The 16,339-nt window shown below is 32.4% G+C and overlaps 1 protein-coding gene across 1 annotated transcript in view; it reads right to left on the reverse strand.

The window, feature by feature from the left end:
• The window catches only part of LOC111504285 (myelin regulatory factor homolog 1), a 33,235-nt gene that overhangs the window by 10,520 nt on the left and 6,376 nt on the right, over positions 1-16,339 (reverse strand). The window contains exons 2-10 of the mRNA XM_074184593.1: positions 14,299-14,476; positions 9,459-9,823; positions 7,035-7,295; positions 4,208-4,379; positions 4,010-4,103; positions 3,775-3,953; positions 1,221-1,341; positions 1,086-1,166; positions 971-1,033 (exon numbers count right to left, since the gene is read on the reverse strand). Of these exons, the coding sequence (XP_074040694.1) occupies positions 971-1,033; positions 1,086-1,166; positions 1,221-1,341; positions 3,775-3,953; positions 4,010-4,103; positions 4,208-4,379; positions 7,035-7,295; positions 9,459-9,823; positions 14,299-14,476 (1,514 nt within the window). The remainder of the gene's footprint in view (positions 1-970; positions 1,034-1,085; positions 1,167-1,220; positions 1,342-3,774; positions 3,954-4,009; positions 4,104-4,207; positions 4,380-7,034; positions 7,296-9,458; positions 9,824-14,298; positions 14,477-16,339) is intronic.

Raw genomic sequence — 16,339 nt, forward strand, 5'->3', positions numbered from 1 at the left:
ATAGATGGGAATTGAACTTGAGAAAATGATTAATCCTCGATATTAAATTTAATATATTTTTGTTTTAAAATTAATTCTCAATTGACCTAAAAAGCAAAACCTGCAAAAAATTATTTGTCATGACCATTGGAAAATATTTCAATTATAGATCCATTTTTTGTTGGGTAAGGAACTCTAGTTCATTTCTCTGATTCAACACCTTTGAACCAATTACAATTGACTAGATACATTACTTAAAAATATTTCAAAATAGATCCATTTTTTGTTGGATAAGGAACTCTACTTCAGTTCTCTGACTCAACACCTTTGAACCAATTACAATTGACTAGATACATTACTTAAAAACGAGACCAATCTGAGATACGATTATTTTCATTCACAGATATGTACTTCATTGGCAAATAAGCCTTGAGAATTTACCTACTTCCAAGTTGATCTTTAACATTATACATATTTGAAGAGAACAAATTCTGGACTGGTAGGTCATTGTCAAATTGAACTGACACTTTTTTTAAAAAAATGTAGTTTCTCTCAAAAAAAAACTATTTATAAACGAATAACATGACAAATTATGTTACAAAGGTAAGAAATTCATATTTTTCAAAAGTTCGTCACTTAATAAGAAAATATGTAAAAAGCTCGGTGAAGCAGTTGTTGATGAACTCAGAGTTTGTGAACTAATGATCATAGTTTCAAAGACACCAACTGTAGTTTTTCAATCTCTTTTTCAAACAATCAGTTTTCAAAGTATTCGAAATAAATAACAGAAATAGGAAATATTTCTGATGCTTTTTTTGGGTTGCTTCATATGAAATTAATTATATTGTCATTCAGGAATGATTTTTGTGATTTATATAAGAAAAAGTATAATATTCTAACCATGAAAAATAGTGAATACTAGCTTTATTCTTAGAAGTAATGACCACATTTCTCGATCTTTGAATAATATACTATTATTTATTATGTATACCTGTGTTTGCCCTTTTTGCCAACAAAGTTCTACATCACTTTCGAATTGACCAGGATTTGATGCCTGAAAAGTAATTAATTCAATAACAGTATCTGATTGTTTCATTATCACTTACTCTAACTATAATTTTTTGACTGGCGTGACTTACTACTGGAAAATTACCACTACTTGTATGTGCGTGAAGTCCAACCACAAGCTGTAAAATGTATAATGTATTTAGCCAGAACTATTAGGTTTCAGAAGAGCTCACCTGAAAATATCTTTGTTCGGGGTTTGGCTTTCCTTTTTTACGCATGTTATTGGAAGTTGTTTCACTGAAGTGCAGTCGACCCACCGTAACTTTCGTCATTTGAGAATTCACTAATTCAACTCTGGAATATCAAATTTTGTAACTTCAAAAAACGAATTTTAATTTTTTTTCCCATTTTGATAATTATATACCAGAAACTTAACTATTTGTCTTGTTACCATGACCGTTTCTGAGAGTTACATTGCTAACTAATTTTTAAAATACAAGGCAGTGCTTAAAATTTTGAGTTGTACAGGAAAGCTCCATTGTGGTTAGTTGTATCTTAAGAATATGACAGACTGTAAACAATTTAAGAATTAGTTCTCACATATATTTTCCAACATAATTAACTTTGGTTTCGAATTTAAAAAGTTTCTTGTTTTTTACCACTTGTATTTGTAACGAACGTTACTGCAGTTTCGTCCTATACGAACATTTTCAAACGGATATAAAAAACTGCACTACCGTTACTTACAAATACAAGTAGTAAAAAACATAGAGTTTTTTATTTCTCATTTTTCATGATGATCTCCTTCCACACATATATATATATATATATATATATATATATATATATATATATATATATATATATATATATATATATTTATATATATATATATATATATATATATATATATATATATATATATATATATACAGGGTCCTGCAACAGTGGCGCGGTGTTCCATATCTCAATTTAGGAAACAGATAGGGATGGATCCCAACTATGTTTTTTTAAATAGCAACCTATATTTTTTATTGCTTTTTCGGTTTCTACATAGAATATAAAAGACACTTTATGTATATCTTCATTCCGAAAATATTGGCGGTTTTCGAGATATCTAGCACGACAGGTTTTTTTTCCAATATTCATCGCTCAGAATATTTGAAATTATAAAGTTGTGCCAAGTCCAATTGAATTTTTTTTTTGGTCAAATATTCTACATTGGTAACTCTCTTAAACGATATATCTGAAATCTACCTGTTATATACAGGGTATGAAAAACCGCTTACCACATATTGTAAATAAAAATTTGCAGAATCTTCCTTATTTTAAATGGAAGACCCTGTATATTATTGATTCATTAGGAGTGCCAACGAAACCTCTACAAATTTCATCGAGTATTTCCTATTTTCTTTTGTATATTTTTATCAATGGTCAAATGGACATCGAGTTTATGGCGTAGAAATAGGAAAAACGACCACTTTTCGAATAAAATGCTTTTTTAAGAAAAATTATTGAACCTAGCCATAGGGAATACTTGATGAAATTTGTAGAGGTTTCGTTGGCGCTCCTTATGGATCAATAATATACAGGGTGTTCCATTTAAAATAAGGAAGTTTCTGCAAATTTGTATTTACAATATGTGGCAAGCGGTTTTTCATACCCTCTATATCATAGGCAGATTTCAGATATATCGTTTGAGAGAGTTACCAATGTAGAATATTTGACCAAAAAAAAAATTCAATTGGACTTGGTACAAATTTATAATTTCAAATATTGGAATAGTGACAAATATTGGAAAAAAAAACCTGTCATGCTAGATATCTCGAAAACCGTCAATATTTTCGATGTGAAGATATACAAAAAGTGTCTTTTATTTTCTATGTAGAAACCGAAAAAACTATAAAAAATATAGGTTGCCATTTGAAAAAACACAGTTGGGATCCGCCCAGACAAAATTGAACACCCTTTGTGACCGCCAATATTTTTATTTTGTCGAGCTCAAGTAATAAGGTGATATTATAGAAATTTAGATTCCTATCTGTTTCCTAAATAGAGATATGAAACACCGCGCCACGGTTGCAGGACCCTGTATACTGAGTATATATATATATATATATATATATATATATATATATATATATATATATATATATATATATATATATATATATATATATATACTCAGTATATACTCAGTATATATATATATATATATATATATATATATATATATATACTCAGAAACAAAATGACCAATATTTGGGATAGATCTTGTTTACAAAATGTGTGAGACATACGGCCTTGTTAGAAATACTATTTCTTCTATGCTTAACATTGCAGGAAATAATTCGTAAATACGTATTGATGTGGTATAACAGAATAATAAAATAAAATGATGGCACTCCTAAAAATTTTTTGAGAAAACCTTTGCAAAAAAATGCAAAAAAGTTCGAAGTTTTGCAAATTTTATCTTTGCATTCGACATTCTGAATTCATTCATAGCAAAGAATACTGAATTGGAGACTTATATAGCAAAAAAAGGTCAAATTTCAATTAGCAGCTTCAGACGATGAAAAATGTTAATTACATATTTGATTCTGGGTAAATTTTTTGATATTTCATTGAATTGAAATTACTGTTTTTTTTTATCTGCTAGGAAAACTTTCATAATATTTAATCACAAAAATTGCACCATGTATCTGAAAGATACAGCACAAGTTTCATAAGAATGCCCAATGATTTAGAATTTCATATGAAAAAAATTCACATAAAGATTGAACTTACAAGACAGGATGGAATGGTTTTTTGCTTCTATCACTCTGACTCTGTTCTACTCTTATTGTTTGGGTAGGACAATCATGTTTGACTCCATAAAAATGGAGGTGAAAACTAGATATCTTTTGAAATCCATCTGGAGTTTTTACAAATTGAGCATCGCCTATAGGCTGTACATGGCAAGTTATCTGAAAATAAATTATTTTTATGAACTCTGTAGCTTTGAGATGCGATTCAATCCTACCTGGAAATGATTCTTTTTCTGACAAACGAAGGCATCATCGGCATTTGAAAAATTAAAACCCTTATCAGCATCTACCCGGTAATGAGGCAGTGGCCTAAAACGATAATTCAGTTTGATATATAAGCCAAAAAAGCGGTATTATTTTCAAACTCTCATCAGTATTATGACAATATCAATAATGTAAAATTATTTACTTACAATTCTGTCAAATTCTGATCACAGAGTATATGCCAGTTATTCTGCTGGAATATACTAAATCTTATGCATTGGTATTGAGATTCTGATAGACAGGCTTCTGAAGAGGCATAATCTTCATCTACCGATGAGTTGAGTTGATCGGAGGGACTGAGTTGGCCAGCTGTACAGTGTTCTATAAATGAAATTAATCACTACTTTTAAATTCCCACTTATCTAATGAGAACATACATATAAACATTTCAACTGTGGAAGGTCTGTATCTGTGTGTTTATGTTTATAAACATATATATATATATATATATATATATATATATATATATATATATATATATATATATATATATATATATATATATACAAAACAAAAAAGATCCATCAGATATTTATGCAAGGCTAGCTACAGGGATTCATGCCGCCCATTATTTGTTAACCAAAAAATTCTGACCTTAGTATGTCTTTTTATTTTGGAAACAGTGTGTCTTATCCACAAAAAATATAAAAATCAATTTAGTAACACCGCAACTTATAGTACACGTCAGTCTTACTCTGTTTCCCTTCCCACACCTTCTCCAGCCCTTACACAAAATTCTATTATTTTCAATAGCAAGAAGTTATTTAACCACCTTCCCATTAATTTAAGGCGAATATATAATGAAAAGAAATTCAGAAAGAAAGTGAAAGAATTCCTTGTTGGGAGGCCCTATTATAGCGTGGACGAATTCTACCAAGGCTATATCGAATAATTGACATGTAGCTTTGTGTAAACAAGTTATTGAAACCAACACGAAATGGCTATCAATGTTCATTAGGTAGAATTATATATTTACGTTTACTTAATATTCATAAATTCATGTACTTATATTTGTAGCTGTTCACCTGGACTCAATATTGTTCTGTCCATATACTCTGCTCCTGTGTTTAAGCATTATTTTATAGTTTATATTTGTTAATTGTCCCTTATACATGTTTTACTTTACTAGACTTTGCCAATAAGATGTATATATCTTGGGTAATAAAGCATATTTTGAATTGAATTGAATTAAGAACAAAAATCATTATGAAACTAGATCCAAATACCTTCTTATACCAACTGATCATACCACATACCACTGTTATACAATTGAGGAGTTTTTGAGTTGATTTTATATTTTCAGTATTTTTTTTACATACATAGATAGTAAAAACATGCTCGTTGTAATTGGTGCCTGAAAAGTGAACAATTGCATGGTGATATGGAATAATCATTTTTTAGTCATCAAAGTGCTGAGAAAAAAGCTAAAATACTCGTAAGAAAATCTTTCTAGTGCAACTGAAATCAGTAGTTGCTATCGAAGCAAGACAATAAGGAGTGCCCATATCTATAAACTTTAAAAAAAACCTCTATAGGGAAAAAAGTGGATCAGATACCTATTTCAACTAATTTTCTATTGAAGTTGTAAATACTTCTATTTTTCAGATAATCGGTACGAATTTGAAAATTGAACAATTGAAAAGAAATGAAAATTAAAAGACTTCAAGCCAAGTCACTTCACGACGTTTTGAGTATCCACAATAGTCTTTAGGTGATGACTGGACTATTCTTCCGAGAGATGACTATTTATAGGTCATTAGAGTGGTTTCACCTATCCCCTCTTTCCTCTTCCCGCTTCACGGGTTTAGCGGGAGATGACTGTTTGGCGAGAGTTGTCCGTTTTCCGATTGATTATGGTTTTCCATATGTTGCGTATCTCTACGCAAACGTGCCAATAATATGCACTTCATGCATATTTTCTATTTACATCAAAAATACAATTGTTTTAAAATGTTTAGGAACATTTTCAATAATTCATATTCCCACCAAATGCGGAATGTGATTCCAAGAATTGCATTTACGGTATACCCTGTGAGTGTGGCAAATCATATATCGGCCATTGAGAGTCTGTATTGTCGAGTACAAGAAACACACAGCGAGGGGAAACAAGCAAATCAGGAATAGCGACGCATATTTGGACTCATCAACAGAACGTCAAGTGGTCCCAAGCTGAGACCATCTACAAGGAGGAACACTGGTTTAGGAGGAAATTCAAAGAAGTCACATATATGTTGTCCACCAACACATTCAGCCATTTCATATGTTGTGTATAGATACGCAACATATGGAAAACCATAGTCAAGCGAAAAACGGCCAACTCTCGCCAAACGGTCATCTCCCGCTAAACCAGTGAAGCGGAGAGAAAAAAGGGGATAGGCGAAACCACTCGAATGACCTATAAATAGTCATCTCTCGGAGGAATAGTCCAGTCACCACCCGAAGACTATTGTCGATACTCTAACAATCAAAACACCGTGAAGTAACTTGGCTTGAAATCTTTGAATTTTTATTTCTTTTCAATTTTCAATTTTTTGCTTTTATTTTATTTTATAATAATTTCATTTCAGGGTTTTTGGTTAATATAATTATTATTTTCAGCTATTCATTTTAATTTTCAATTTTTTAGTTTTTTCAGGGATTTCAAATCATTTTATGTAATATCAGACAATGGAAGTCTGAACAAATGAATTAATCCATATTCCCCACCAATAATAGGTAACTTTGTTCTATATAATTAATGTTTTGCATCAAATAATAAGTGTGGTTGATGAACTATTACATGAAAGTTTTTGAAAAAAAAATTACAAACAAATTATTTTTAAACATATGCCTTTGATAACTATAACTATGTTGGAAACTATTATAATACTCCTTTTATAGTAAACATCTGCCAAAAATTTTGAAAGATCCTAAAATCACAGTACAAGCCATAAAACAATTTGAAATTCACATATAAGAAATGATTGTGGTACCAACCCGGTTCACTTTTGACTATAGGTGAGTCTTGAGACAGCTTTCTCTTCTTGGGTGCTGATTGCAAATTCGTGTAAACACCTTGTAGGCTATCCAAATTTTGTTCACACATGCTATTCTCTACATTAGTCCTGGATAAGTTTTCTATATTATGATTGTACCCCAAATGCACCATATTTTTTTCATACTCATCATTCTTGAAAATACTTCGCTCAAAATTTGATGATGTGTCTGATGATGGTAATAATATTGGACGGCTGTTGTCTGAAAAAAGTTATAATAAAAAAATCAAAAACAATAGATTTCTCAAATATGTATACAGTATGTTTCAAGATATTTCATTCTGTAAGTACATATCTCACTTAACTTTTTACCACAAAAATTTGTGATCCTATTATTGTCATATTTTGGGTTTCAAAGATTTTCTACACGTGAAGGAATTTATAAATTGACCAAAATGTAGAAAAGATTTACAACTGACTGAGGTAACCATTTTGTGAGTATACAAATTTATTATTTTTGACTTCAATAATTTTAATATTACAATACATTAATGATATTGTGTAGGAATCCTGTGAATGATATCTGATTCGATCCCATTACGAATGTTTGGAATACAAGCCGAATAGAGAAAAGTATTTTTCGTATAATTCAGCGTTCATATAAAAGTATTTGTTTTCAAACTATTTTTCCTTCGCGTAATACAATGTTTATATGAAAATAGCTGTTTCAAAAGGGCTTTTTCATCCAGTTTGTCTGAAAGTTACTTCTTTGCATGATCTACACATCTTTGTATAGAGTTAAATTTTGAAATCGATTGCTTCCTTCCTTCCTTTCAGAAGTGCTCAAACATATAAGGTCAACGAGATTAAAATTATAAACTAATCAGTGTCCGACCGAAAGTTCGCTTTCGGTCGAGTTTCGGCAAAAAAACTGGTTTCGGTTTCGGCAGCAAACCTGCTGAAACTGCGACTGAAACCGAAACTGCATTCGGGAGTTATCGGGCTGTGATCGGGCATGTTCGGCGCGTTGAATTTCATACAAGTGACGAAAACATTTTGCCGTGTCCACGTGCCTGATCATGTCGTGACTTACTTTGTGATTTACTTTGTTTAATCCATACATATTAAGTACCTATTGTGATAATGGGTAACAACTTAAATAAGTAATTTTGTTTAATATTTTTGAAAAACCATTAATAATTTCAAAAGAAAAATCTACACCTACTCAAATGCACCTCAAGGTGCAATTAATATTTTTTCTTGAATAAGGGTTGTTATGTTAATTTGTTGATTATCAATAAGTGAAAATGTTGAAGACTGCATAACGTTGTGATTTAAAGATGAAAAAATTAAGACTGACTGATTATAATAACGTTTTCTTTATGTTTTCCTCAAAACATAATCCTTGTAAGGATGTTTTAGTTTCGGCCGAAACTGAGATCGTTGCCGAAATTCGGTTTCGGTCGTAAAAATCAGTTTCGGTCGGACACTAAAACTAATTGAAAAGTAAATTTGGCAGCATATCAGTAAAAACCACATTGTCAAGTGGTGAAGATACTTAAAGATAACAAAAAGACAATTTACAAAGTACAAGATATCTCAAATCATTTTTTATTTGTAAAGGCAAACAGAGTTGGTTTGATATTCCAAGTTTCTTTACCAACATACCCGTTGAAGAATTTTTCGAAATTGTTAATTGTAGGTTTGAAATTGACTTATGGAAAATTTTGAAGAACGTTGAAATTTATTAGAATAGTCCAAGAGTATGAGAGATACATCGATGACATTTTTGTTGTTTTGAATCACAATTTAAAATTATGATGATTCGAATTCTATACTTTTCCCGATCATATTTGAAAAAGTTGTCAGATCATACTGATGTAAGTTCTCCACTACAGAACAACCCACTAATCAATTGTAAAAAAGTATAATAAAATATTCTTTCAGAATTCATTTTGAAATCGTACCCCAGTAAATATAGAGGAATGGTAATAATGAAGGATGGTTCTCAACTAACCGTATGATAATAAGAATCATCTGTTAACAAACATAAAACAGTTTTTTGGTAATTGGGCGTACCTGGGCACCTGCACAAAATGCAACAAACTGATATTAGAGCCCACCAATCTTTGATGTCAGAAGAGAATTTGTTATGCAGCTACTTATCAGGGTGAACAGTTTCAACACTCTAGTAAAACTAGAGAAGGGTGGATATTTTTGAATTGATCATATATCGAATATTTTCTAAAAATATTCGGTTGGAATCATGTACGTTTCAAAATTCTGTTTTCAAATCTTATAGATCGACTTCGTATGATTGAACATTCTAGCAAAATACAGCTGAATGAACTATCATCCAAAAATGTATATTCACATCTATTTTGTTCTAAATGCAAGTTAAACTTATTCATAGAATTCACTTTACCATTGCTTTCAGAGATGATTATCCTGCTCTGCAGAATGCTCGAGTCGCTCTGGAGATTCTCTTGTATGGTCCTGTTATTTAAAATTGTAGCATTACCCCTAATGTCTCCACTTACAAGTAGTCCACTGTCTTGCATTATATTACTATTATCTAAAAGTTGTTCACTGTTTTGATCCGTAACAACGATGTGTGACCCCAAGATAAGGTTGTCCGTTAAAATTGGACTGAGTATTGTCGGTTTATATATACTTTGACTGAGATTCGTATATATTGACTCTTGGGCTGTGATGGGGGCATCACAGCCATCCTGAGGGCTATACGGGTGCTCCGAACTGCTATCAGGTGGACTTTCGGGTAATGAGTGACTGAAATGAAGAAAATGTTTCAAAATATGTATCTTCAATCATTATGTTGACTGTCAGGTTTTCACCCCAATGCTAACACTTAATTAGTGAATTCATATATTTTATATAAAAAAAAAATAAAAAACATCAATGGAATAATTTTATGAATTCGTATCAAAAAATGTTCTATGAAATTCATCATGAAAAAGAAAATTTTCTTTTAGAGTTCAGGTACACAAAAAGATGTTAAAAATATGTTTTTTCCGTTAACCATCTATCGCACCCCTACGAACGACAACCCTCAGAAGACGAAACTTGTGCAAGCTAAGGACTAACGAGGTCTTACCTTTCAACGTGTGATTCCTAAAACGGGTTAGACGATAGCAAGTGAAAATCGAGCGTTCAGGCTGGGGCTTGAACCACCATCGACTCACACATCGGCCGATTGACTGAGTGAACAAAGCACCCACGTCGAACCGCTCGGCTACCGACCGACCAAATGGATAAATACTTTTTAGAAATGGAAGGAGTGAAAACAATTACAACAGGTCATAAAATGACGTGGTCTGTACAAAAAATAAATTAAATGTTAAATTTTCGCGGGCTACGTAAATTCGATTAGCGATTTTTTCATTTTTTTATGTTGGTACATTCTTCCCGAACATTTGTTCATATTTTCAGCTGTTTAGTTTGTTGGTGAAAGGCATAAAAGTAAGAAGTGTTTTGTGTGTTCGGCGATTTTCTGCCATCGAAATAAATGGATAAAATAATTTGCCTCGAATTTTGTGTAAAAAAAATAATTAAGTTCTAAAAACATGTTTGTGGCATATGGTGATTGAACTCTGAATTAGACAAATTTTTATGGACGCCCCAGCACATCAACATCCGAAGAAAATGTTGAGAAAGTGAAGAAAATTGTTATGGAGAATCGTCAAATCACTATTAGACAAGTTGCTGAGGGTGTCGGCATATCGATTGGCTCATGTCATGTAATTTTTTGGTAAATTTTGGGCATGGTGCTTGTGGCACAGAAGTTCATTCCAAAATTGCTAAAGTTTGACCAAAAAAGTGTCGCATAAGCATCGCTCAATAATTGTTGAATGACCTCAACAGCGATCCAGATTTGTTTAAAAGGGTCATAACTGCTGACGAATCATGTGTATATGGTTATGATGTCGAAACCAAATTCCAATCGTCCCAATGGATGAGCCCAGGAGAGCCAAGACTAAAAAAGGACGCCAAGTTCGATCAAATGTCAAGGTTTTGCTTTGATTACCGTGGCGAAGTGCATCAGAAGTTCTTGCTGCATGGTAGAACAGTCAATAAGGAGTATTATCTTGAAGATATGGGCTGCTTGCGAGAAGCAATACAAAGAAAACGTCCGGTATTGTGGAAAAACAATTCATGACTTTTCCATCACGGTAATGCACCTGCTCATTCGTTATTTTTTTTTTATTTAAAAGGAAAAACACCGCATCAACCACTAGGGTTATTAGCGGTTACAGTAGGTACATTAAATTTTGTTTGAGATGCCAACATTTTCCAAAAAACTATAAAGGGAAGTAAAGTTTGTAACATTCAATGCATTGGTGAGGTCGCTCGGTATATTATTTTTTGATAAATTAGAACAACGATTCAAACAATGACATGTTTATCATTCATAGCCAGTAAGGAATGTTTTTTTTTGTGAAATAAATCCAAGGGCTATATGAGCTGATGCTGCGACATAACTATGACTATGACTCCTTGTACTTGGCACGTTGGAGATGGTTTTCGTTAAAATTGAAAATAATTTTAAAAATATTCAAACTAAAATACTCACACTTTGTGCAAATGTTTGCTTATTGTGATGTTCATGTTCATGTCCACTCAGAATGGTGTTTACTAAAGTTGTTGTACCTTAAGACAGCAGGATCTTCTTGTATATACTTGACGAGTATCGCACTGATGATGGCGTAACAGCCGAAAGCGCTTTGCAATTTAAAAATGATTTTTTTACACGAAATACGACTCCTTTCCTGATTTATAACTATGACTGACAACTGGGGTTCCACATGAGTCGGTATTGGGACCATCATTGTATATTATATAGGGGAAAGTGGTCTAATATCGACCAGCAGACAATAACGACCACTACAATTTTTCTAAAGTAGAGCGTAATTTCACTACTCTAATAAGTGCTATTACCTTGCGACATAGTTGCAAAACTACCGAAAACCCACGTAATCAGTCAGAGGTGCAATTAGGAATCACACGTTAAAAGGTAAGACCTCGTTAGTCCTTAGCTCGCACAAGTTTCTCAACTTTTGAGAGTCGTCGTTCGTATGGGGGCGGCAGCTAATTAACGGAAAAACAGATTTTAAAACAGATTTTTATAAACATAACAAAAAATTGTTTTTTCGCCGATTTTTTACAAATTGTTTGCCTCTGGAAATAAGGTTTGTACTTTTTATGTGTTACTGTTTTGAAAATTTGTTCTAACCAATGTTATTAGTGTGTTATTGTCAATTCATTGTGGCATTCGCATTGTTACAATTTTGAGGTTAGGCATTATATTTGATGAAAATATACGTTGATGTCGATGATAGTTATTATCGATCACGGCAGTCGATATTACCCAACCAGTGGTCGATATTGTATACTTTGCTTTTTAATGGAAATTTTGTTATAATTTACAGATGCCAAGAAATTATATGAGAAAAACAGTCCGTTTTTCCTGGACAGAGGAGGTGATGAAGCGAGCATTAAATGCGGTCAGCCAAAAATCCTGTTTAATTAGAACAGGAGCTAGTCTCTACTCGATTCTATATGGTACCCTGCAAGATCGTCTTAGGAAATCGGTTTCCAGCTAAAAAAATTATGTTAGGAAAGAACCAGTTTTTTCTAACGAACAAGAAAACTTGCTAGCTCATTATGTAATTAAATTATCACACCTTTTCTATGGATTAACACCAAACAGTATAGGGAAAGTTGCATATGATTATGCTGTATCAAACAATATAAGAAACAGCTTCAATGACAATAAAGAAACATGTGGAAAAGAATGGATATATGGTTTCCTTAGGAAACATCCTCAATTATCCTTAAGAAACCCAGAAGCGCCCAGTAAGAATAGAGTACTAGTTTTTAAATGTGCTTTATGATAACGCGACAAGACTAATGGAAAAATAGTTTTTCGCCCGGACTGCATTTACAATGTGGACGAGACCGGGATAACAACCGTGCACAAACCATCTCGTGTTCTAGCACCAAAGGAAAGAAAGCAAGTTGGATCCATTAGTAGTGGAGAGCGAGGTCAAACCACTACTGTAGTTTGCTATATGATTCCTGCGGAACAGTATGTTCCACCAATGTTTGTTTTTAAGAGGAAAATAATAAAGGAGGGATTGAGTAAAAATGGTCCAGTTGGTCAATCTGGATGAACGAGAAATTATTTCCCGAATGGTTGAAGCATTTTTGTAAATTCGTCAAAGCCTCCCATGATGACCTCCCGTCATGCGCATTTTAGACAACCACACCTCACATTCTACTCTGCAATCCTATAACTACTGTCGTGAAAATGAAATCATAATGATTTCTCTTCACCGTTCCCGAACAACTAGCTTCCATGTTGTATGGCTTTTCATTCAACGCGCTCTCGAAATAAACTGAAGAATATCACTAAGACTAACCCCTCTACCATTGCCTTTAAACACCCAAAAGAAAATAATGTAATATTTTCTTCCTATGAAAAAAGTCAAGTCGGTCCTATTGATGGGTGTAGTTTGTCTGTTGGTATAATTCAAAGGGATATCTATTTATACCGCCTTAAAAAAAACAATATTTTTTTAATCCCCTTCAACTGAATACTCATTTGTTGAAGAATGTCTTGGTTACTACTGGACATATTTTCAATTTGTCGTAGTTGATTTGTTATTTTGTTTGTTATGAATGAGATTTTTCAAGAATAAATTTTGTATATTCGTTTATTCAATTTGTTGCTGTAGTTTCTCTCATTTCTGGACAGACTATAGGGAAATACCATCTCTATCGAAGTATTCACTGCGGACACATAATATAATTATGTCGATTGTTTTACCAATTCTGAGTACAATTTTAAATTTCTTTGCTAGTTTCTGATTTGCACGAAACTGTGCATGAACACATTTTTTGATACTTATTATACTGAACGATACATTTTGGAACTAATAGTCATTATGATCAGTTGATTTTCAGATTTATAAAAAAAAATATTGAAATAAACAATTATTACAAAGAATATTTCAATGTTTTAATGTTCCATATTATAATAATCAATGTTGCCCTAAATTTGTTCGAATTATTAACCTTCCAACTCCGTGTTAATCCTCAATACTATAACTATAGTTATTTTTTATTGTACATTGTTATATAAAAACCACACTGTGAAATATTGTTGTATATGTTAAAAAATTCAACTTCTAATAAAATTCCACTTTTAATAAAATAAGTTTGATTATGGAGAATTTATAACTCACCCGTTGTTATTACGTTTGTTTTCCACAATGACATTCAGGAGTTTTCCAGAAGGCGAATTCAGCGATTCACCAAAATACGAATTATTTCCCTGAGATCCCTCGCTGTTGATGAAATCTTCCAACTGAGAAAAATCCAAAGCTTCATTGTCGATGCCTCCAACGAAATCATTTCCTCGACCTGCAATCAATAAAAAAAATTATTAAAGTTGATGTGTAATAAATAATAAACGTGTAATAAACTGTGAGAAAATGTATATTTTACATTAAGTACCTAAATTGTATATCGTAATTATAAATTTTAACCTCAAATTGGGAGATTTCAGCCATCTCCTTATAATGCTAACGTGGTTAGCGAAACGCGCGTCGAGAGAAATCATTTTTGTTCTAGTGAGGAAAAAGTGTTTTCAACAGTAAGTATTGCTGATTATATTTCCATAATTTCAAAACCTCTCTTTCCATGCCTTGATTAGAAACTCGAAGCTTCCATGAACGGTCCTTCCTATAATTGAAGTGTTAAATAAAAAAAAATCCCTGATAAATAAAATAATTGGGCGGCATTTTTCAATTCGTAACAATTTAGCCGCTAAGTATATCCCTTATTTTCTAACTAGAAAATCCTAAGAGCTTTTTTTTTAAACCCTTCGCTTGTTTTGTATAGATTGCATCCTCTTGTTCTCAAGTTTAAATGAATCAATTTGATAATGTTGAAAAAATCTGTTTTTCCGTTAACTAGCTGTCGCCCCCCTACGAACGACAACTCTCAAAAGTTGAAACTTGTGCGAGCTAACGAGGTCTAAGCTTTTAACGTGTGATGGCCAATGTTGGCTAACAGTTTTATCAGTTTTGTGAATGGTTGAACCTGAAGAAGCAATCTTATAGCGAAACACGCGTCACGGTTTAATGAAATATTTCTGTGAAAATTTAAAAAGTGTTTATCTTGTTTTGAGTACGTTAATTCAAAACTTGTAAAAGTGACTCTATACGGCTAGCTGATGGTATACAAAATGAGTATTTTTTTCATTTTCAAATCCGAGTAAAATTTTCTATTATGTTTTATTCGAAATGAATAATTACCTGTTGTTCTGGATAACTACCGTAACAGCTAAATTTGCGTGTTGAATAGGAAACGAATGTGGTCGTTGTTATGACGATGAACAAACAATAAACTGATTTATTGAACAAACAAATTTACATTCTAGATGCACCGAAACCAATTTCATTCAGGGGTTGAATCCACGTTAAAGAGGGACTTTTTTGACAATGAAATTTATAGTTTTTGAACGTTATCGAGAGTCAACACAAGATTCCTCTGTAACAATGCCGCAGTTGATTTTAAATTTGTGAATGTATAACATAAAGATCGAATTTTCTACACATTCATTTCTCAAAACTTGAGCAACACAATCCATGATCCTATCTATGATAACATGACTTGATTGATATTAAAGATATTAAAAACGAAAAATTGTAGCTGGATACGATGATACCTCTGCAATTGTTTTCAAGTTAAATCACCAGAAACATTAGTAACAATTATTAATTCCTGTCCGATACTTCTATTATCACAATATAGGGAACTATTCTCTTCACTTGCAAACACCATTGACTTTCTGCAAATCAATCATCCCAGTGCCGAAATTTCCATATTCGGTGACTTCAATGTCCACAATATCGAATGGCTCAAATTTTCAAATTATAACGACTAACAAGATCGCGAAGCTGAGGCTTTTGCAATAACCAGCGGACTTACTAACATTATAAATGAGCCAACCAGGATCCCTGAACGTGATGGAAAATTTGCTAGTCTTCTCGATCTATACCTAACAACCAATCCAGAATTTTACAGTCACCGTAACGTCTCCATTGGAATATTCTGACTACAAACTCATTTCAGTGTTGAGTGAATTACCGATAAATGTTGGGGAACAATCTAAGCTGCGCAAAGTTTGGCATTACAGATCAGCTGAATGGGAGGATCTTCAAGACCATTTCCATGTTTGTTTCAGCACTAAAAATCCATCAACTTGTGCTTACGACCTTC

Source organism: Leptinotarsa decemlineata, unplaced genomic scaffold (assembly GCF_025532065.1).
Source record: "Leptinotarsa decemlineata unplaced genomic scaffold, Ldec_3_MD MMD2_tig00026354_RagTag_RagTag, whole genome shotgun sequence".
Classification (NCBI taxonomy): Eukaryota; Metazoa; Arthropoda; class Insecta; order Coleoptera; family Chrysomelidae; genus Leptinotarsa; species Leptinotarsa decemlineata.